This window comes from Nothobranchius furzeri, chromosome 10 (genome assembly GCF_043380555.1).
Source record: "Nothobranchius furzeri strain GRZ-AD chromosome 10, NfurGRZ-RIMD1, whole genome shotgun sequence".
NCBI classification, from domain to species: Eukaryota; Metazoa; Chordata; class Actinopteri; order Cyprinodontiformes; family Nothobranchiidae; genus Nothobranchius; species Nothobranchius furzeri.
The window spans coordinates 46,822,195-46,844,518 of NC_091750.1; the positions used below are offsets into that span (position 1 = coordinate 46,822,195).

At 43.4% G+C, this 22,324-nt stretch overlaps 1 protein-coding gene across 2 annotated transcripts; it reads right to left on the reverse strand.

Annotated features, from left to right (window-relative positions):
* Positions 1–1,227: 1,227 nt before the first annotated feature.
* Positions 1,228–21,621, reverse strand: LOC107386445 (neuronal migration protein doublecortin). Of its 2 annotated transcripts, none has more exons than XM_015960834.3 (7): positions 21,480–21,621; positions 17,437–17,863; positions 14,692–15,032; positions 7,173–7,275; positions 5,735–5,821; positions 1,803–1,900; positions 1,228–1,713 (listed from the first exon to the last, which is right to left on the reverse strand). In XM_015960834.3, the coding sequence occupies exons 2-7, from the start codon at positions 17,798–17,800 to the stop codon at positions 1,657–1,659; spliced, it is 1,050 nt and encodes a 349-aa protein (XP_015816320.1). In that variant the 5' UTR covers positions 17,801–17,863; positions 21,480–21,621; the 3' UTR covers positions 1,228–1,656. The 2 variants fall into 2 exon arrangements, with proteins under 2 accessions (XP_015816320.1, XP_054586519.1); XM_054730544.2 differs by lacking the exon at positions 21,480–21,621 and adding an exon at positions 19,718–19,819 and having other exon boundaries at positions 1,505–1,713.
* Between the last annotated feature and the right edge of the window lie 703 nt (positions 21,622–22,324).

Consider the following 22,324-nt stretch of genomic DNA (forward strand, 5'->3'; position numbering starts at 1 on the left):
TGCTACAACACACAACGTTCAGACTGACATCACAATGTAACGAATAAAACTCCTGGGTTTGAAAAAGGCCACACCTACAGAAAACCTGTTCACTCTTCAATCCAAATGCATAGATCTTAATTTAAAAGATGCTACATGTGCAGCATGTCTTTTGGAGAAACTGGTTAGGTGTGTTTTTTGAGAAGTTGGCGAGTAACATCTGTTGCTGTGATGTAACTGGTTGCTCCTTGCTTTGTGCTTCATCCAGTTTAGAGACTTCAGGCTCAACTCCTGCATAAAAAACTAAATCTGAGAACTCAAGATTTTGACTGGTCCCACGACTCTAGCCATTAGAATAAAACGTGGCGACACGAAATAGCACACAGAAGCGTGAAAAATGAAAATCCTACACAAGTACCTTTATTATAAATTAATAAACTTTATAAAAATTTAAAAAACCCACAGATTTAGACAAACGTGTTTTCCTCTCCCTCCCGATAGATCGCGGAGCCATGCAAGAGGAGGCGAAACCCCACCACGGTTACCAGACCCACCGCACCTGAACTTTTAAACGTGACATGCATTAATCTCCACGGGGGCTTCCTCCCAAAAATTTCACAACCGTTAAAATAAAAAAGAAAATCAGTTCTTCCCATTCCATCACCCTCAGCTTTGGCTTTGAGATTCTCAACATCGAACCACTTTAAAGGATAAAACGTGGTGACAGACTGCTCTGAATGGGAGTTAGTTACTGATGATTATAAAACTGCATCTGAGTGTTTATTTACTACGAAGGGCCCATTTGTCTCACCTTTGGCTGTTTCCATGCACTTCAGGTCCTTTGAATCGGTTTATTAATAAGATTACAGTTTCAAGATGAGTTTCTAACTACATTAGACATAGAAGGCAAAAATAAAAGTGCAGGCATAAAGAGGGGAGGGATGCTTTGCCCCATCATCCTTAAATATGATTGGTTCAAATAAAAGGCAGCTATTTTTTATGCAGAGTTTTTCAAACCATGATTTTGTGGTAAAAAGTGATAAACAGACTGCATCCATCACCTCCTGCCTTATTTTCCCTTTATTCTGACCTCTCCCTGTATCATATGGAGTAAATGTGAGTGACGTTATGGAAGCACAGCAGTGGACACTGAGCAGGGTGGCTATGGGGGATGGCTATACACAGTATTTACAGCAGGTTAAACACCTCGGACTAGCGAGCAGAAAGGACAGCAGGACGTGGAGGAAACATCGAACATGTTCGGTGATACAAAAGTTGGTTAAACTGCTAAAAAAAATCCATTTGCTGCTTGGAATTTGTGAAAGTGAAACTCCGAGTGCATGCTTTATCAAAAGGCTTTTTAAAAAAAGTGAACTCTTTATTGGGTGTTCTGATGAAATGTGTGCCCTTTTATTTATTTATTCTAAAGTGGCTATCCTCCTGCATATAAGGGTGAGTGAACATTAGGCTGATTGTGATCTAAACTGAATTCTTTTAAAAATGGTGCCATCCTCAAGCAGCAAATGGCGTCGTAGCCGCGATGGCTAAGGCTTTTATTTTATTCTTTTCAAGAGACAAAGAGGTTCTCCTCAGCAGGTGGCACTGTGAGTAAAGGTGGAGAGCAGCAGAGCTAGAAAAACTTCCGTCTGGGAGAAGGCTGGCTGCAGGAAGGAACGTCTACATCGATTCGCCGAGAGAATCCTCATCTTCCAGAGATAAGGGCAGGTCCAGATCCTGGAAGCAGAGTTTTGAGGATTTGTGGTCAGGAACAGAATAAATGTTTCAGTTTGGACTTTATAAGGATGAAAAAGAGAGGGAGGTACTTTTTGCTTGTTGTTTGGGCCGGGGCTGGTTGGGCTGGAGGTGGGGGAATGCTTGGATATCGGAGTGGAGATCTGGCTGCTGGAGGCGGTCCCGTTGGCTGAGAGGAGGAGGAGGAGGGGGAAAGGGTGAAGAGCACAGTGGATTAGAGACTTCTAAACGTCTTTTTGCTGCTCTTTAGAAAAGTCAGCCTCACTTGGCTGCAGCGTAAATCCCGGAGGCTGATGAACCCTCTGGTTTTTGTTCTTTTATTCACTCGCTCTGTGTCCTGCTGGTTGCTAGGGTTCCCTCTGTGTGGAACACTGTGTTTATATTTGGGAGCAGTGTGAGGTGATGTAGCTGTGAGCTTTAAGTGCTTTAAAGGGAGTTTTGTCTACGACAGATAAAGAATCCTGCAGACTATGAACCAGATGGCCAGCATTAGGTTTAAATCAGCAAATGTTTGATAAAGCTCCAGTGTTATCCTCCTGGCTTTGCTAAATAAGAAACTGAAAAAAAAACACTGCTCATTTAAAAAGTACAATTCACCTAAAAACAGAGAAGTGTCACACTTTATAGGCTTGGAATCTTTAAATTTAGCCTTTTCAAGTCAAAACAGTTTAGAGACCGCTGTAGAGGAGCCTACGTGACGCCATCTCTGCAACACCAAAGAATGTCCCTGTTTTGTCTTTAGAATTCAGAATCTAGAGCTTTATTTAGGAAGAAGGACTCACTACTGTGTAAGACTATCTCTGTAAAACTGATAAAAACAGGAGCATGACGAACATTCACAAACACAAAGTTTAGATCTCAGCTAGGAGGCCGATTTAACAAGCATTTTGTTCTTTCTAGAGGTGAAAAAGAGCAAGAGAGACTAAAATGTGATGTGATGAAAGGGAGCAGAGTTTGTGGAATGACCAGTAGGTTATTGACAGTGGGGCGAAGTGATCCTGCAGGAGCAGCGATAATTTAGGTGGTCCAGTCTCTGATGGTGACTGGAATGCGAGTACAAGAACCTCCACCTCAGTGCAATCCTTTACCACCGCCGTCGTGTTACCACTGGAGTGATGCGCTCCCCCTTTCTCACTCCGGTAATGAACCATTCACCTCTGCACTCATTGCCAGTGATGAAAGGGAGTCCGATGTGCTCATCATTTTGCCGTCGTACTCCCAGAGATTTGTTACCCTAATGGCTATCAGTTGGTAAGGTCTTACTCAAACACAAAAATACAGCTTGCTTGCAACGATTTAGGTATGTACCGGCCCCCATCGCCAGAGAAGATACACATCATCACTTTAAGGAGACACATCATCACTTTAAGGAGAGATAATCTGTTATTAAATTAAAACAATGTCTCTAAACAAAAATTAACTAATGTATAGAAAATGTAATATTTGTGATCGAAGGGTTTTGGTTGCAACTCACAGCTTTTTTCAAAAAGTGGTAAATGTCAGCTGATAAATCAGCCTCCCTAAAACTCTATATCAACTTCAGTTTGATGATTTTTATGTTCAGTGATCCAAGCAATAGGTTCATGAGTGGCGTACTGGACAAAAACTCAGAAATTAGTTTCTTAAAAAAAAAAATTATCCTTAGACTCTTCTTGACCCCAAATTAATACCAAAAGTAAAAGTCTGGAATTTAACCATCCTCAACCTTAAAAGGAACTCCAGCTATGAGGACGTGCGTGCCCTAATAAGCCACAAGTTTTCTGTTGTACCAAACTATGTTGTTAGAAACACAGAATGTTGCCGTTTGTTTATAAATCTATAATATTTAGTACATTTTTGGACATACCTAGGACACCATGTTTGCCACACGCAGTGCGCTCTGGGGGCGATGACGTATACTGGTTGCTCTTGGAAGAATAGCTATTGATGCTAGTGTTTGTTTACGTGCTCACCGTATTAATAATTAAGTAAAATGCCGCATTGTAATGCTTTTGGATGTAATTTCCAGTCAGAGGGCAACAAGGGGAGTGATGTGAGTTTACACAGCTTTCCCACTGGCAAGAAGAGGAGAAAGCAGCAGGAAGATGCCTGTGGACGGACACAACTTCCCAAAGATCCGTGGTTGTGTTCCCAACATTTTTCTCCTGATGCGTTTGAGGCTTATAGTCGACCGCAACTACCTTAAGAGCTCACCAGAGCAGCTGGGTATAAGAGAAGGTGGAAACTAAATGCTTTACAGACCATTTTCCTTCACAAGGAGCCTAAATGCCCTCGGAGAGACAAGAGACGCTGGACGCTCTCCTGAGCCGACAACCCGCTCCTTTCGCTGCCGCTTCTGTCACGTTCAGCGAACCATCGGACACGCCACTCGTCACGGATGAAGCTGAACATTCACCTCTCCCGTCAGTAAAACAAGCAGTAAGTGTAGCAATACAGTGTTCTCCAAATATGTAATATCTGCAAAAATGGTTAAAGTCGTTTCACTGAATATCCCAATCATCTATAAAGCACACGACAGCTCTGGATGCTAATATTGTCCAGAATCATTGGTAATTAAATAAGTTTGATCACACGATAGTTTACCGTTAACTTCTGCTGACAAAAATGTGAGATCTCTCCTTCTCAGTAACCACGGTGACACATTTGCTGCACACACACCACCGGTTTTGTCCTGCACTCGCTTCATCGCGCCCTTCTTGCTCTTCATTTTGATGCTCCCTTTGTGAAACATCGTCAGTGATGTCCTCATTAATGTTTCACTCTGGTTCAAATTGAAAAGGCTGAACAGACATGTTGATGTCGCTTAACAGTCACTACAGGGTCCGAAAGCCGGCCGGTGCAACTGAGGTACAACCATATGAAGTCACTACCCAGAGTGCATTGCGACGCCAACAATGATGACCTACGAGTTAAACTATTTTTACAAATTTTATAAAAATGGAGACAAGAAAGTTTTTTACACCACTTTAATATAACTGATACTAACATTTATCTTTTAAGAACCACAAGGTTTTGTAACCTGGGTTCCTTTTAAAGCAGACATCTAGTTTTTTTCTGGAAGGCACCATCTAGAGGTGGGAGAGTGTATTGCATCTTAAGCTGCCCTTACTTCTGTAATTATGGATGGAAGCAGCACCTATCTTCCGTGACCACGCACCTCTATCCAGCCAACAGAGATAAAGCATGCTGTACGATTATTCTAACCTGGCAGCAGGCAGATCTGTGTAGCCCTGCCTCGTGTCGAGTCTACACGTTTTGATCTGGAATCTGAGGAGCGACGGCTATCTGGTAGAATGTTTTGAGCTGACTGGAGGATACGCAAGGTAGTGCCCGGCTGGAACTGGCTACCATACTTTGTCTTTAGCCAATCACTGTAACAACTGAAATGACGTATATCATGTGAACCTGGAAAACAACAACTCGCTCAAGCTTCATTCATTCACTCACTCTGCAAGTACCATGTCTTCAGGTGATTTCTGCAAGAAGAATATGTGCATAAAGAGCAGGGTTTCCCCGAGTGCTTTAGAAGTCTGGCGAGCCGCCAGGCTTTGCTTGGCCACCCGCCAGGCTAAGCGTCCCCACCTCCCCTCCTCGGCCATACCTTCTCCGCTGACACGGATGACGCACGGCAGCGAAACGAATCGTGGGTAGAGAGAAACTGTAGCGGGGCACAGCAAAAACTCTTGATTTCTCCGCCACTAACGTGTTTCCAGTTAAAACCCCAGATATGAAAAAATGTTGCAGACTCCACATCAGTCTAGGTACTTCCACTCGTGCAAGCTCTGTGACGGACATCTGTACGTAGACAGATATACAACGCTATCGGCTAATGCTGAGCAGCGCTACATTCAAATTGCAAGGGGCTCTACGACATGGGGTGGGGTTAGCAAAAAAAAAAAAATTGTATGTTTTGCTAACGTCATGTCACAGTACAGGGCAAGACCCTCACGTTTACAAAACCATCAGTTTAAGGTCAAAGGTCAACAAGGTAACAGGTACTCACTGGACTCTGGGGACTTGCTGCACTTGATGGGACCAGGACTCTTGTAAGAACCATGCTGGGCTTTAGAAGTCTTCATCAGCCTGCACTCTGTGGACAGAAGCAGTGAGACAGTCAAACACTCCCAAACGGAGCGAGTTGAACGAGTTCATGTCTAACCCTGCAGCTCAGCCTAAATTATTTTATAAAACTCTTCTTAGATTTGTTTTTTTCCTTGATTGTCAATTCTGGGTCACTGGATAAATCAGACAGACTCCAGACGTCGCTGCTCCTCCCTTCAGCATCCTCCTTTCTGTGTGTACTGTCAGGATCTCTCCCTCTTACCTCCCCCCTCCCAGACTCTTCCCCTCTTTGATGCTAATTATACTATCTGTCCTCCCTCCGTCTCCTGGGATCGCACCAAATCAGTTTTCTTTCTTTTAACCTTCACACACTACTGCACACACTACTGGTTACAGATGTAAATTCACATGCTATTGTTTGCCAAGTGTGCCAGCACCAGCTCTTTGACGGAGCAGCGGCAGTACATCTCATCTGCTCAGAAAGCCTGGAGTCGATCAGATTCCTGCTCAGTCAATAACAGCTGCAGGTGCACTCTTCCTCCATAGCTTTAACACAAAATAAACAAAAATGTGAGTTTGGATGAAAATAAATCCCAAAATATGTTTAGAATTTCTCTCAGAAGGAGAGAAAAGTTGCGCAAGTGCAGGTTATAACCACATAGGAATGTCGACCCCTGGAAAATAGACCACAGATAAGCATTTTCATCCATCACTGAGAGCCGGATTGTCCAACGCATTGGGATCTGTTCATTACTCATCCAGATTTATGAACGTTACCGTTAGAGGGCTGACCTAATATAATGTCCGTGTGCAGACAAACCGCCCCTCCTCAGCTCCACTCGGGGACTCTCAGCCGTTCTGTCTGGCTCTGGCCCGAGGTTAGAGCCTAAATGAAACAATTTCGCTCTGGTCCACAGAGAATGTGGAGAACAGAAAGGATCATTATAGAGACCAAAGACCTTCCATGGAAAAGAGCATAGAGGAGGACAGGTAAACTCTGCATCAGTGCAGTGTTCGGATTCAAACGCTGCACGTTTGGACGAGTCGTCTTTGTGGAGTCGGGGTTTTAAAAATAGGTTTTTCAGGTCTGCAGGGAGCACAGAGTCAGTGAGAGGATTGGACTTCCCAGCAGTATCAGCACCAACAGATCAGCAGGCCTAAACCTGTCACCGGACAGATTAATGGATCTTCCACTCCTTCCTGCTGCCAGCTGCTGATAACAGACTTTTGTACCTCCGACTCGCAGCCTCCATCATGCAAAGGTCATTATTCCCCACTCTGATTTGTAAGTAAATGTGCAAACTGTAAAAAAAGCACAATCTAGTTTCATGGCGCTTACTGTAGTTTGTATTAACACCAAAACGTGAGAAGATGCTCACCATTCTCATCCAGCGAGAAGTCGTCCTGCGCGTAGCGAAATTTCTCTGGTCCACATGCAATGAAGACGTCATCATCGCCGAAGAAATCCTGAAGGCAGGTAACCTTTGGAGGCAAGAACGAAAAACGTTAAAGGCTTCTGTACACCCACTAAAATAAGGGATGCAGTCAGATCCACGAGGACCAGGATGTAGAGATGTTGCGTAAAACCCACAGAGGACACCCACGGATTTAACCCTTTTGCATTTTCACTCCAGTGCTGCACAATACCTTATATGGTCATTACAAAATCAATTCCTGCAGCACAAAAATGACAAAGGACTGGTTAAATAAATGGCCATGACATTTGAATTGTTATGCATGTTTATAATCCATTTGACCAATCAGATGGACCATAATTATGATCGTTATGCAGAAAAGACAAACACGATGTGAGCATTGAGATAATCCATGCGGCTTTGATATTCTTCAGGGTTTTTTATTTCCTCACATAAACTACAAGAAATTATCCTGTACAAATTCAATATAAGCCCCTTTAGTGGCTTATGAGCCATTTCAATCAAATCCAACTGAATCGTTTCAACCATTAGAACATCTGGATGATCAAAGTGTAAACTAAATGATTTTGATGGAACCTGATTACCATGTCATCATTTTCATTATAGGAAATATTAAAGTAGTGGGATTTAATCCAGTCAAAACGATAAAACCTTGTTTATTTTAAAAAGGTACTTAGGTAGTCGTTTGTGTAGGAATCAGTTTCCTTTAGCTGCTCCTGCTTCGTGTAACCAAACAGACAACAATGACCGTAATGCTGCACCTTCATGTTTAAACAACTCCGCTTCCTTCCCTTGGACCTATTCACTCAGCAGCTGTTGAAGCAATATGTCCCACTTAGTGGACAGATGTCTCCGGGCCACTCCCCCCTCCTCACGTCTCCATTATAAAACCCGACACGCCCGTTAAAACCATTCAGTCTGAGAGCTGCTGCGTTCTTCCTGCTGATGTTGAGATACCTGTTGAGACGTTTCTTAAGCCTGATCCGACACCGGTAATGGAACAGAAGCACCCTGCTGAACCCGGAGAGGTCCGCGGCCGAGTTTGGATGTGGGCCAGGGTTGTAGAGATGCATCACGCTCTCCTTTGTGATGCACATCCAAACTATGAGCTGCCGCAGATAATTTGAGAACACTCCACCCCACCAGCTGCCATGCCGAATCTCGATCCTGCTAGACGAGCTAAAAGTGTGTGGTGGTGACTTGCTGGCGAGGCATCCAACAGCTGTACGCAGACTAGAACCCTAGAAAATAATAAACTCCCTGGATACTGGCCTGGCAGAGTTCTGCTGAGGTACAAGGATGTTGCTTTGACTCCAGAGATTAAACAAACCAATCAGGGTGCGCGTTTGGGTCGTGAGTCCATTAGCACGATAAAAACCCCGTTACGGTCATAGGGTTAACGGTTTTGTGGCAAAAAAGGGCACCTGGTGTTCAGATAGAAGCATTAAGATGAGCCTCCAGAGACTGAGATGGACTGGGAGGGGTCAGGAGGACAGATCTGAGCTGATTAAAAGGATCAAGTGTTTATCAGACTTTAATCTTCATTAAACAAATCTCTTCTCAAAGCTAGGATTCTGATAAGTCTCAGACCACCACAGTGAGTTTAACCATCCAAAAGTCTCTTTCTTCTCTCAACAATGAGGTGATCTAAAAGTTTGAACAGGAATGAGTTGCTCCGAATGTGTGTTTATGAAACCAGGGACTCTGGGTTTTAGGAGCAGAACTGGCTCTGTCCAAACTCCGGGTGCCCTCCACCCTCTCTCACACCAGGCCCAGCACTAATCTGTGCCCCACCAGCTGTCAGGACCACATGACTGCTACAAAACCAGCAGCAGCCAACAGAGCAACCCACCAAACACAAGAACAGTTATTCAGAGTTTCTCTGACCAGTCTCAGAACCATCATGCTGCTGAAGGTGACAGCTACACCAATGCAGAACCCGAGGCTTCAGTTATTCTGGAGAAACTGCACTAAATATGTAACTCCACACTGAGCTGCTGCTCCAGAATGTTGAAACCAGTCAGCAGATTGTTAATCAACTGGTTAGAATTGGTTTGGTCTGTTGTGGTTTGAGATAAACCACACGAGTCACGACGGGTTGATAATGCCATACTGGGTAGTGTGCTGGTAGCATCTCTTCCTGTATGTCAGAGGCTAATTTCCATGGAAAAAGGCTTTTAAAATAAAACGTATGTCAGAGCAGTACTGGGTCCTTCTAAAACAAATGATGTAAAAAACAAAAGAGCCAGTAAAGCCTGAGTTTGCATCCCACATGGAGAACACCCACACTGTGGCCAGACTCAGAATCCAAAACCGGGAGGAAAATTCCTTCAAAAGACAAACAAGGTTTCGTTTCCTCTCGTTCTTTCAGATTCAGGCGCAAAAGCGTGCAGAAATGTGTTAAATTCAACTATTGTAACAGCGGCGAATCAAAGACGATATCTGAGCATCAGTGAAAATGCTGCACCGCCTGACCCGTCCATGACCTCCGAGCAGCAGCAGCAGCATCGCTCTAGGTGTGTCGGATGCATTTGGAGCACAGATGAGCCACCATGGGGCTGATTTCTGCACAGTCATTGTGAGCAGCTGGTGTAAACCCCCCCACCCACCAAACCACCCTCTAATGAGGAAACAGGGCTTCCATGTGGCTGAGTGATGTGCCCTTCATCTTATTAAGCTGCTCTTCCTCCCTTCAGGTCATGCTCACTTGTTGATGCAGGAAATCTGAGCCGTTCGGGGACGTTAAAGACGTCCATGTCTTCAACATGACGACCACACCCCTCTAAGCGCCTGTTCGGCTGACTCCCCCCACCTCACATGTCTGCTGACACACACACACACACGTGGAGACTGTGGGGTTTGACAGATAAAGGGGGCAGGGCAGGTAAGACTAAAGAGCTCACTCAGCGTATTACAGCCATTGTCACAAACTGAATCCATCACGGCGAAGCTTATTGCCATGACAACCTCTTCTGCAGCTCAATGAGGAGCAGGCAGACTGCAGAAGTCCTGATAACAGGGAGAAGCAGGCTTTTGCTTATTAGCACATGTATTTTAGACGTTAAAGCCCCCAATGTGTCTCCTTTATACTCAAGAATTTGCTGCCAGTTTTCAACTCTGTTTCTGCAGCAAAAACAGAGGTCAGGACCAAAGGAAAACACCCAGTTATTTTCTTATGTGCTTTAAAAAAATAACGACTAAACATTAAAATCTGGACCCGTTTATTCAGCTTCCTACAACACTGCAGAGATCACATAGCTTTATCACACTTCACGAATGATAAAACTCTTCTTTAAGAACAAAAGCAGAGATTAGGTTCTCTGCAGACACCTCCATCAATGCGCAATGAATACAAAGCGGCTTCAAGCAATTAAGTGAGTGGCCTTTAGAGCCAAAAAGAGCAGATTTGGCACTTTTTAAAAGACTCCAGGAATTATTATTCTCCATCAGTGAAAATAAAATGATCCTAAATTGCTGTAAAAACAGAAAAGGCCTGAATCCTGCAGCCCCGCCCTTCCCTGACTGAACTGAAACGCTGCATTTGAGGGGAAAACGAGACAATTTGTTCACAACCGAGAAAAGAAGCTGAGCAAACGATGAGCATTCATCAACACTTAAAACATTTAAATCAGCTTATTAAACTACACAAGCGAGCTGAAGTCCAACATGTCCAGTGATGGAATGTGTTCAGGTAACACACACACACACACGTCATTATTAGTATTTATTCTAACACCAAAGGCTTGCATTGATGGTGAGCTCTCCCACCCACTACAGGATGTGGTATCTGACAGACCGGTCCACACCAGCTGGGCTCTCTTTGTGCCTGGGATGTGGTCTCCTAGCAACCGGTCCCAGCAGCTATCGCAGCGGAATGGGGAAGAGAAGGATCGGCTGCGTTGAGTCAGGGAGGGGCGAGCTCTGCATCAATTCTGCTTCTACACCACCTCACCTCAATCAGCGAGCAGCTGCAGAGCACCACTGCAAACAAAAGGCACCGCAGCAGCATGCACAGGTTTCTACGCACGGCTACAGGAGCAACTAGAAAATGATCCACAATGTGTTGATGACATCAATACGATCAGATTGTAGTGATTTATCGAGTGGGATCACATCATTAAAATGTACGACAGTGTGATGTGAGGCGATTACAAGCTCAGGGAAAGCTTTTTGTAGAAAACCGTTTTAGGACCTTGGGCAGCCTGACTGCACCCCTGGGAGAGAGCTTTAAATCCAAATTCACCCCCATCCATCACTTCAGAGTAGCCTCCCCTCCTCACCGGCACGTGTGATCATCGCCTCAAAGTAGATGAAAAAGATAAAGTATCACCTAAAGGAACCACCGACAGGAGGAGAAAACCACGAGAACGTAGAGGAAGAGAGAATTTTCACACCCAGGCTTGTTTTTAAACCTGCCCAGAAAAAAAGGTTAAATCATTAAATATTTAAGTCAGAATAAACACTCAAACATTAGCGTTGACCTTTATTCTCGTGCTCGACTCTGACTCATCGTGTTCAGCACAGAGGGACACTTATCCTGATAAGTTCAACATGTCAGCCCGTTCCACGGCCTTCCAGCTGCACGGTGCTGAGACACTGCTAGCATAACGTGTTAGCTTAGCAGAGATGCTAAAAGACGAGAGGGGACCAAGTAGCCTACAGCTGAAGCTTGCGGTTGTTTGTGAACTTCACATTCTGGAGATCTGTATTAATGTGGAATTCTTCTGTATATTTCATTAGTCCTTATGGAAACAAATCCATCCATTCATTCATTCAAAATGTGTACCATTTGTTCAATGTAGTTTTAAATTTTATCCCATTTCATTCAAATCAGAGCTGCTCAGGGTCTCCGTTTATCAGCGGATGTTGCTTTCATTTCCTTTCCCCATCATGATTTAGATTTCCTGTGGCATTATAAACATATTATCCTAAAAAAATGTGTTTGTTTTTAAATACAGGTCTAACCACAAGGACTTATATTTGCTCAGTTGTCCAGATCAATCATAATCTTCTGTGTCAACGTGCTAACGTAACTTTTACCAACGTGGTAGGTCATACATCCAGCCAATCATCTAGTGTGACGTTTTCAGCAGATGCAAGACCCCGAGCTGGCTCACGTAGGAAACATGGCACCCCCTTGAGACTAAAGCCCGATTCATATTTCTCTGTGAGCTTCGCAACGTAGAGACGCACACGGAGTGTCGGAAAGGTTCACATGCCAAAGTCAGCGCAGGCAACATTAGAGGGCGTAGAGCTTTTCTGTGGTATCCTGCCACCAGAACACTCGTGCATCCGGTCCATGATAGTGTATTTATTACACTTTAAACCGTAAGTTCACAGAACTCCAAACTCATTTTGTAACAGATTACACAAAAATATTTAAGGGATATTTTTAAATATTTTAAGTTAACAAAATAAAAATTGCATTTAGAGTTGCCTTAAATGATCTCAAAGTCATCTTAATAATATTGATATTCCTCAACTTATAATTAGGGAGTAATTCACTCATGATTTAAGCTTTTTCAACTTATTCAGAATATACTCAAAATATAATTTTTTTATCTCAAACTTGATAATTGGATAAAAACTCAACATTTTTGGTGTAACTGATTACATACTACACTAACCCAGATAGGTTGCCAACTACACATGACACACACACCCATTGATGCTGACAGTCAGTGAGAGTTGAACACCCAAAGCTAAGTCAAATGCATCTGGTGTGAACCACCACAGCATTAAAGTGGAACGGTACAGCGTGGTCATTCCTTTGACCAACCTCCTCATTTATGGTGCCAACATCATACAAAAAGTACCACCACATTTGCAACACTGAGTGAAGTAATAACTAAGAACAACAATCCCCCACAATAAACATGCATAAACACCCCAAAAATAAAACAAAACTAAAAACATGATTACCCACAATGCACCTCACCCACCAGTTCTTTATTGTGCCTGAAATCCACCAAAATTACTCGTTTGTGCTAGTTTTTTCCTATAAATCCAAATATTTTAAGAATACAAGTCTGTTTTATCAGACACACCAAGTTGACATAATGAATAATTGATATAGAAACATAAAGATTTGTTAATAGTACTATTCAAGTTTAGTTGTTCTTTATAGATTCATGCTCACAGAAAATTTATTTTCAGATTAATGAGTTCTATATACTTAAAAGAAAAGGTTGAACTAACAACACATTTGAGTTCTAAATACTTTTTAATTTATAAATGTGTCACCTACTCAATATTTTTGATTATTTTCAACATTTGGGTTTACAGTGTAATGTGCTTAAATATTTCAAAGACTTTAGAACATTTGTCCTTCATTCTCCTCCACCTCTTCATGCAGTCACCGCCTCTAAACCCACGTTTCCCGTCATTTCTGTCCATGTTTGCTCCAAATTTTGTAATCCAGTCACGGGTGAATAAATGTTCATATTTTCAGACTTTACCCGCGATGTGCTCTTCAATCGGTTATGGGTCTGCCGCTTAATATCTTTTTACTTTTTAATGGGGCAATGGCGGTGCTGGCGACGACTTTACAGGAAGCGGCATCCTGACCAATCAAAAGCTTGCTGTCTCAGTCACTTTCGACAAATGTTTAAAAATTTGGGCATGTCTCCATTAGCCTCTGTGAGCCCGTCGGAGAACCCTTGCGCCGAAGCGTTGCGCGTCTCCGCACGACACAGAAGGACAAGTATAAATCAGGCATTAGACCCACATCTTATGTACTTTAGACACGATTTTATGGTTATGTTATAAAACTGCCAACATTTTTCAATAACTGGACACCATTTTGTTCATTTTCTACATTTTGATGGATATTTCCAGAGATCAGTACAAACTACACATTGTCACTTGAAAGTTGACTTGTTTGCATAAAGGTTCGTTTAGATTCGCTCGGGTTTCTCAGCAACAGGAACTAAATGACAAACTAGAAGAATGCAGGGATCGGCCTTTTGTACAGTCAGAACTTCCCAGGACCTTTGAACCCTCGATGGCCTAAAACCCAACATCCCAAAACCACTAAACAGGAGAACTCATCACCCGAAACCAGAAGTCGGAATAAAGAGCGCCGGTGATGAGAACGGCTGTGCTGCGCTCTTATGAGCCGACCACATCAGATAACCGAGGTTAGGAGAGGACAGCAGGTCATTTCATCCCTTGGTTTCCTTTTATCTTCCTACCTGTCTGTGTAGGACTACATGAGCATGAATGAAAGGAAACCCATCCTCAATCCTGACCACAAATTTTCCTTTTGTGATCTCTGGTAACAACGCCACCTCTGTTCCACCTACTCCCACATCAGAAGGCTGAAACTAATGAATGTTGACTCAGGCCTCAGCAGCTTTGCACATTTGAATTTTAGAGGGGACAGTTTTTCATATTCATATCCTGTTCCAGTGAATTCAGATTTACAGCAGCCAGCGACATCCACACCACTTCCTCAACTCACCTGCTTGCCGTCCAGCGTGTAGATCTTCTTGACCACACCACTCTCCAGCTTAATGGCCTCTGTGATGTCAGTGAGCACCTGCTCGAAGGAGTGCGCCGTCTTCTTGTTGAGGAGGACGCGGACGGCCTTGCGTGGCTTCACGCCGCTGCGCATCACCGTGACCAGCTTGGGCCGAACAAAGTCTTTCCCCTCTCTGGGGTCGCCGGCGGCCTTGGCAGCCAAGGACTGCATGTTCTTCTGGCTCGCAGAAGCCTTTACGTTCACAGACCAGTTGGGGTTGACATTTTTTGTGTAATCGACCTTCTTGTAAAAGTTCTCTGATGCACAAACATAGCTTTCCCCTGTGGAGGGAAGGAGAAAAGCGTTTAGCTCTAACCAATTCAGCAATCTGACACCCGGGAGTCTCAGAGCTGGACCAGTCGGCAACATTTAGACCTCCAGAAACCATCGAGGACATCTGAAATTACATCTGTGCTCATCCAGATAAGCTCCTTTAACTTCATTAAAACATTAATTTGACCAAATTCACAGAAATAATCATCACAAATAAACTCCAAATAATATTCTGGTTGATTTATTGTCTGAAACTAAAACAGAAGCAGGAGGATCAGGATAAGGGTTATTCTAGCAGAATAAACCTTCAAGTTTAATTTGAAATAAATGCATCGGATGTTTTCGGAGTTCCTTTCATCTCGAGGACACCTGCCCGTTTGTGGTTGAATGACCATAAATGAAAAGCAACCCATCCTTGATTCTAACCACCTATTTTACTGTTGTCCACTTTTATTTCCATACCGCTCGTTATTTTGCTTATTCCCTATTTTTGTAGGCCTGCTCGTGTCTAAACAAATCCATGCTGGCTCACGTGTCAGCAGCTTGCCATATTTAAATGTTGTGCTTTCTCATAAATGTGAAATCCTGATGAAATCTCATTTAATGCATCACATTTTTCCAGCTGATTAGAAAAGAGATCCCAGCCGCCCACATCCCAACATTTCCTCTAAATACGAACGCTGTGCGACACGCTGCTGCAGGGAAGGGCAGAGTTTCCTCCAGGCAAAGTCATCATCTGTCCACAACTACATTTATATTAAACAAAATATCTGATGACCATTTGATTTTGAAGGCGACATTTTCCTGTTCCAGACAGAAATACGCCCGAATCGTCATAACAGCAGCTGACCAGACTTATTTCAGGTTTTGACCGACAGCTTTATTCACTTTAGATGAAATAATCTAGACCATCTATGCTCACACCCACCTTTGTTTATTTCTACACAATAACCTGAGAAACATTCACTTTCAGCTATTAAAACTGCCATTTATGGCAAAAAGGGTTCATTTCACTGGTTACATTTACTGATGTGCTGCAATATTGATAATGCAACACCATCTATGTGTAATATATATATATACATACATGTGTGTGTGTTGAGTAGCCCTGCATAAGACTCGAGAAATCTGGAACATAACATGCAACACTTGTATGTATTTGGGTTTGAGCTGACAGGAGTAAATATGTCCCACGAGGACACGGTGTGCAAATTAGCTCAACATTTTCTGCCTTCCAGCAAACGCTGGCCTTAGAATACAGCAGAGACACGTCGTCACATGTCAACTCAGTCTGGTTGGAGTTTAAAGCTTCCATTGATCGGCTGGATTTGATTTGCATAAAAATACCCAGCATGCACTCTGTTTTAAGAAGGATTTTCAGTCCTCCGACTATTGAAACATTTATTTTATGTCTTGTCAAATACTCAAAGCTGGTCTTGATCTCTTTGTTCGGCTTTGCTGCAGGTTGCTTTGGTTTGTTTTAGAGATAAATTCAGCAGGGAGACAGAAGGAAGGAGGAAATTCTCAAAAGGAATCCAGACAGCAACAATTAGTCCAAATGAGGAGAAATTACAGCAAAGACAAAAGGATCACAACCGGATTACAGTCTGCAGAGGAGATTGAGCAATTAATTACACGCTACAAGAGGAAGCAGAATAAATGACCCCCCCCCCCCACACACACACACACACACACACGACATTGTGACATCATATGGTACCAGCTAACATTCTACGGTACCTCTTAGCCAATAGCGATGGCAGATTTAAATTCAAATACAGTGCAGAGTTTTTACCTAACGGCACAACACTGACAGTTTTAGGCAGAAAATTAAATTTTTAATTAAAATGCACTAAAGTGCAAAACTATTGATCACACGTGTCTGCAGCACGATTAGACACACATTTATATAGTTTATCAGGAAAAAAAAGGTTGATTAGAAGGTGACTCTTTAATGGTCTGTTCTCATGGTCAATATTACCTCTTTGCTGTGATTTTACAGAGTTTTATGCCTTTAGGCAAAAGTTCAAGCAGGTTTGGGTTGTATCAGTTGCAATAAATGATTGTACGGCCACACCTTCTGATGTGACCATTATACAGTTTTTAATGATCATTACAGTTTTTATGAACAGCTGATTAAAAATGTATGTTTTCAGTAATGCAAGAAATTTTTGTTTTTGATGATAAATCCTCAGGTGAAACAAAAATACCTAAAAAATGGAAGTTTTATTTCTGTGTAAAAGTCCTGATGCCACGGTGTTCAGAGGACTCTGGAGGACGATGATTAGAGTTTTATCTGAGGACATGAACTACAGATGGTCTGTCAGACCGTCCGTTGGGCCGTAGGACCACCTCAAACAGTTAAATGCCTGAAGGCACGACTGTGGAGGCAGAAAACAAACATCATCTCACCTTCCTCCAGCTCATCCAAGGTAGAGATCTTGCGTGAGCCGTCAATGGTGAAGATGAAGCGGACGCCCTGCGGCAGGTTGATGTGGTCGGCGAGTGAGCGTGTGAGGTCAGCCAGGAGGGAATCGAAGGTGCGGAACCGGTCATTCGCCACGGCGTACACAATGCCCTTAAAGTAGCGGTCTCCGTTGCGGTAGAAGCGCACCTTCTTGGCTTTCTTCTCGTTGGTGAGAGCCTGCAGGGTGCGTGTGCGGTAGAAACTGCAGTGGGCACTGTGCGTGGGACTGGGGAGTCCATTCATGCGTCCTCCCCGTGGAGTGCGGGATGTCTTGTCCCGTTCATCAAAATGTCCAAAGTCTAGCTCCATGATGGCTTATAGTGATGGTGGCTGTGAAGGAAAGGGATGAGGTGGCGATCAGTTGTGGAGAATCTGGGAGAGGAAGGAAACAGTAATCCATTAGGACGACAACAAGCCTTTGGTTCGCTAAAAAAAATACAAAAAATGAACAATTCAAGCCATCAGACCACAGCAGAGTCTAATCCTGGTCCTCCGGGCCACCATCCTGCATTTGTTTCTCTGCTCCAACACACCTGATTCAACCACCACTTCAGCATCCCCCAGTCAGGTGTCCTGGAGCAGAGAAACACCTGCGGGTAACCCTAACCAATATTAGACACCACAGATGCTAAAGATGTAATATCAGAAACACAGATGTTCTATGAATCTGTCCAAAAGAAGATGATCCAAGATTTCATTACATCAGAAATCATCATCTGTGATCCTGGTTCAGATCAAAGAAACGCCCATCTTCTCTGGACTGAAGCTTTTAGGAGCTGAATTCAGGCGAAGCTGAAAGCTGCATTTTGATTTAGGAACACATCCTTTCTCAGACCAAAGGGAAAGCTTTTGCTAGCAGAAGGATGCAGAGAAGATGTAGTTTGAGAATCTGAGTTTTAAGAAAAGCTGCAGCTGCTTATTTCAAGACATTGTCTGCATTTTCTTTTGAAAAATCCCTCCATTAAAGAGCTGAGCTGGCCTACAGGAAGTTCCACTTTGTTCTTTACATGAACATATCTGATGAATGAATAAGATCAGAAAACAGCCGACCACCCAGGACTGTTATCACAGAGCACATTCCTGTCCTGAAAGGCTCTCTACATATTTGGTTTAGTTGTAAAAAGTTACACTAAACTTGTCCAAACCCGCTTTCATTCAATTAAAACACTGGATTATAAGTCTTAATAGTTGCAGGCTTTGCTTCTGATGGTTTATAGTGAAAATAATTGCTTTGAGATGTACCAATTGTTGCTTTTTGTTTCAAATGTTACGTAAACTTTAACAAACTGATTTTGCTGCATGATGGGATTAAACAAGAACAAGAAGTTTCCTGAAAAAATGAGAAAAAGGCAAAGATCTTCAAACCAAATCTCAATGAACACGAGACTAGAGGCCTTTTGTGGTGGATACATCCAAATAAATGATCACATTAAACGTGTGTACGTAGCGAGCAGCCCGCAATTCCACCTACAAGCATCTGTTAACAGCTGTCTCACCAGATGCAACAAAGAAAACCAGCTAAATGAAAAACGACCTTCCTAGAAAGGACTTGGAAAAACTGAAAGGAATAAATCTTGAATGAGAACTCAAACTTTAAAAGGTAAACTAGATTAAGTTGACCCTTAAGTCAACACCTTATTTATGTGAATGGGTTGGGGGTTTTGCCTCGTTTCACTTGGATAAACTCTTCACAAATCAGAAAAATAACGCATTAGCTAATTTATGTAAAACAAATTCTACATTTTATCCTGATTCATGACAGCTTCGTCAGAGGCAGATCTTTTAAGGTAGCGCGACTCGGGTTGCGAAAGACCACGGTCACCAATTCTAGAATAGTGTGTACTGAAACTCTAATTTCCCTCTGGGATTAATTAAGTATCTTTGAATTGAATTGAATTTTGCAGATGAATCAGAGTTTAAATATTTAGTGCTTTTTTTCTGAGAGGCTATTTTAAAAGCAATTTTCCTAAAATCAAATCAAATAATTTTTTTAAAACAACAACTTTAACTTCTAAAGACTTTTCTGAAACACCTGTGAGTTTTTTTAACAAGTTTTAATGAGGTTTGCTCAACAGCTGATATCTGATAGAACTGAGCATTTTACATTTAGAGCTTCTCCTCTGATCATTTCCATAAGCGACAGAAAGAAGCGTGTGCCGATTTAAATCAGAGACGGTTTATCGGTCCTAAAAACAAATGATGCGCCTGTTGGGTCTCTTAACCTACCTGCAGACGAGGACGATTGGTGCACCTTTTTTCCTCAGATAAAACCTCTGACGACCGCAGCCTGGTAACAAACACTGCTATGCAGATTTGATGGTGAGCACAGGTGCACAACCGTCAAATACCACACCCACATTAAAGAGGAACTCAGCTGTGCACAGATTAAAGCTCTGTTCCACTGATGCCATCACTTAACTCATCAAAACACCTCCACAATGAAATCATCCCGCAGGTCTCCTCTGGTCGTTGGGCCAACACAACTGGTTTCTGCTGAAGTCTATTCAGATGTTTGCCTTTCAGTAACTTAATTAGTTTTGATGATGTTGGGAGTGGATTTGCATCGAGAAGGTTCTAGTTTTAGAAGACTGCATTTAAAAACAATTTTAAAATTAATCAGAAAGAATATTTCACACACATGTTTTAATCAAATTACATATTCAGATTTTTCGGCCTGTTTATTTTAGGATTTAAGTTGATGGACGCAACCTGAGGGCCACAGCCTGCCCGTTCAGAGGTTTCTCTGATCACACACACCCGATCTGAATCGATGCCCAACAGGCTAGCTTGAGAACTTGATGAAGAGGCAGGTGTGTTGGAGCAGGAACACGTGTGCTAACGCATGCAGGATAGCTTCCTTTATGGATCAAGAGAGACATTTCTTCTTAAATATTCAAACAGAAACATTTAAGTGATCAACCTAAAGTTTAATATTTACTTTTATTTTCTAATGCTGCTTTGCACCACTGACATGGATCCTTTAACTCCTCATAGAAAAAGTCTTTAAACAAGTAAAAGACTGATGTTTATAACCCACCTCATTAAAACGCACCAGACAACCTATAAGCAGACAGCTTTCTCTAGAGGACAGTGCTGACAGACAGGGGGATACACGTGGTCACCACCCACCCATGTGGAGGACGCTCCACTCATGCTACCCTCATGGCTGAGCTGCTGACTGGTTTTTTTTTATGATCCCAGAACACTGACAGGGGTGGGACTTTTGTGATGCTCCTCAGCTGACAAAGGCCAGGTTTCAGGCCCATCTGCTGCACTAATAGCCATGGCTAACCGTGACCCTTCCCCAGTGGAGCATCAACTAGGACAGTCCATTGTCTCCAACAGGGAGCCTGGTTTCACGGTGACATCACTGCTACTGCAGCAGCAGCCGGCTCAGACTCCAGCTCAGGTTCATCAAGTGCATCCTCACACCAGCACATCTCAGCCTCTCTCATCATGATAAGGTTTTCAAAAATGCACAGAGGGTTTCTTATTGGTTCCGATTGGGTCAGTTCCTCAGACAAAATTCACAGAGTGCCACCAAACGAATCTCAGACTGGCCATTAGGCAGCATTGCAGTAACTCTGCGTGGTGTCATTGATATTTTTGGCTGGTTCTGTGTTCCTGGCTGAGCCTCCCACACAACACTTCAGTCGGCGCGCGCGCGCACACACACACTCTTCTGACAAACCAGCACGTTCTGCCTCGTGCATCTGCATGCTTTAGCTGAATAAATATAGTTTACCACACTGAAAATAAAAGTTTCTCTGATTTATGATGATAGGAGCGACCACATGGCAGAAAGCTTCCATTTGACTTCTCAGAATAAAAAAAAGGAGGGACTGGGTGTGCGCACACCTCCAGCCCAACTAAAGTCACCTCATGCAGACCTAATTAACCATAAGTACCAACTCCCTGGTCCACATACTATCACTTAAACTCGGTTCTAACAGTAGACAGGAGCTCAAACAGGCAGAAGCGGACTCACCTGCGTCGCAGCTCCCGGAGTGAAGGGAGTGTGTGTGATTGTGTGCGTGTGTGTGTGTGTGTGCGGGGAGGGGAGTGTAAGTGTGTGTGATTCGATGCTGCTGGATAGCTGCACGCCGTCTCTCCTCTCTCTGCCTTTGTCTGCTTCAGTCTGAGAGCCGAGCATGTGCCTGGCTTCCTGCAGGAGCCACTGGGTCCTAAAGAGCGCTGGACCCGCCCACCAAGGGGAGAAAGGTGCAAGTCCACGTGGGGTGGAGCTGACAGGTGTCAGTGGCAGTGGCGTGTCCAGATCTTTTAAAATGGGGTGGCCCAGGTCAGGCACAACTTTGTGCATGGGTGGCACCATTGGTTATGCTTTTTTGTTTCACCCCCAAACCTTTAGTGGAAATTGAAAAGCCTATTTAAAGGTAAATTAGTGTGGTAGCACCTGGGGTGGCCAATCAGATTCCAAGGGTGGCATGTGCTACCTCTGGCCACTCCCTGGCCACGCCCCTGGTCAGTGGAAGGACAGGCCTGGAGGAGGCTGAAACTTCCTCCACCTGAAAGGGACTCTGCACACGGGTGGCGACAAACGACCGCGATCAGCGAAATTTGTCGCTGTCGCTTTTATTACCTGACACACGGGAGGTGACCCGCGGCAGCGGCCAGTGGCACAGCCGTCTACGCGTTCTGTTCCATGGCGAAATCGAAACGTCCATTGTTTTGTTTGGCTGTGTCAGGTTGGAGGGAATTAAGGTTATTTAAGCGGTTCAGAGTTAAAAAGGCAGTAGATATGATGTTTCACAAGGTGCTGCTAGAGTTATGTGAAATCTTACTTCTGATTTTACTATGTAAAACATAATAATA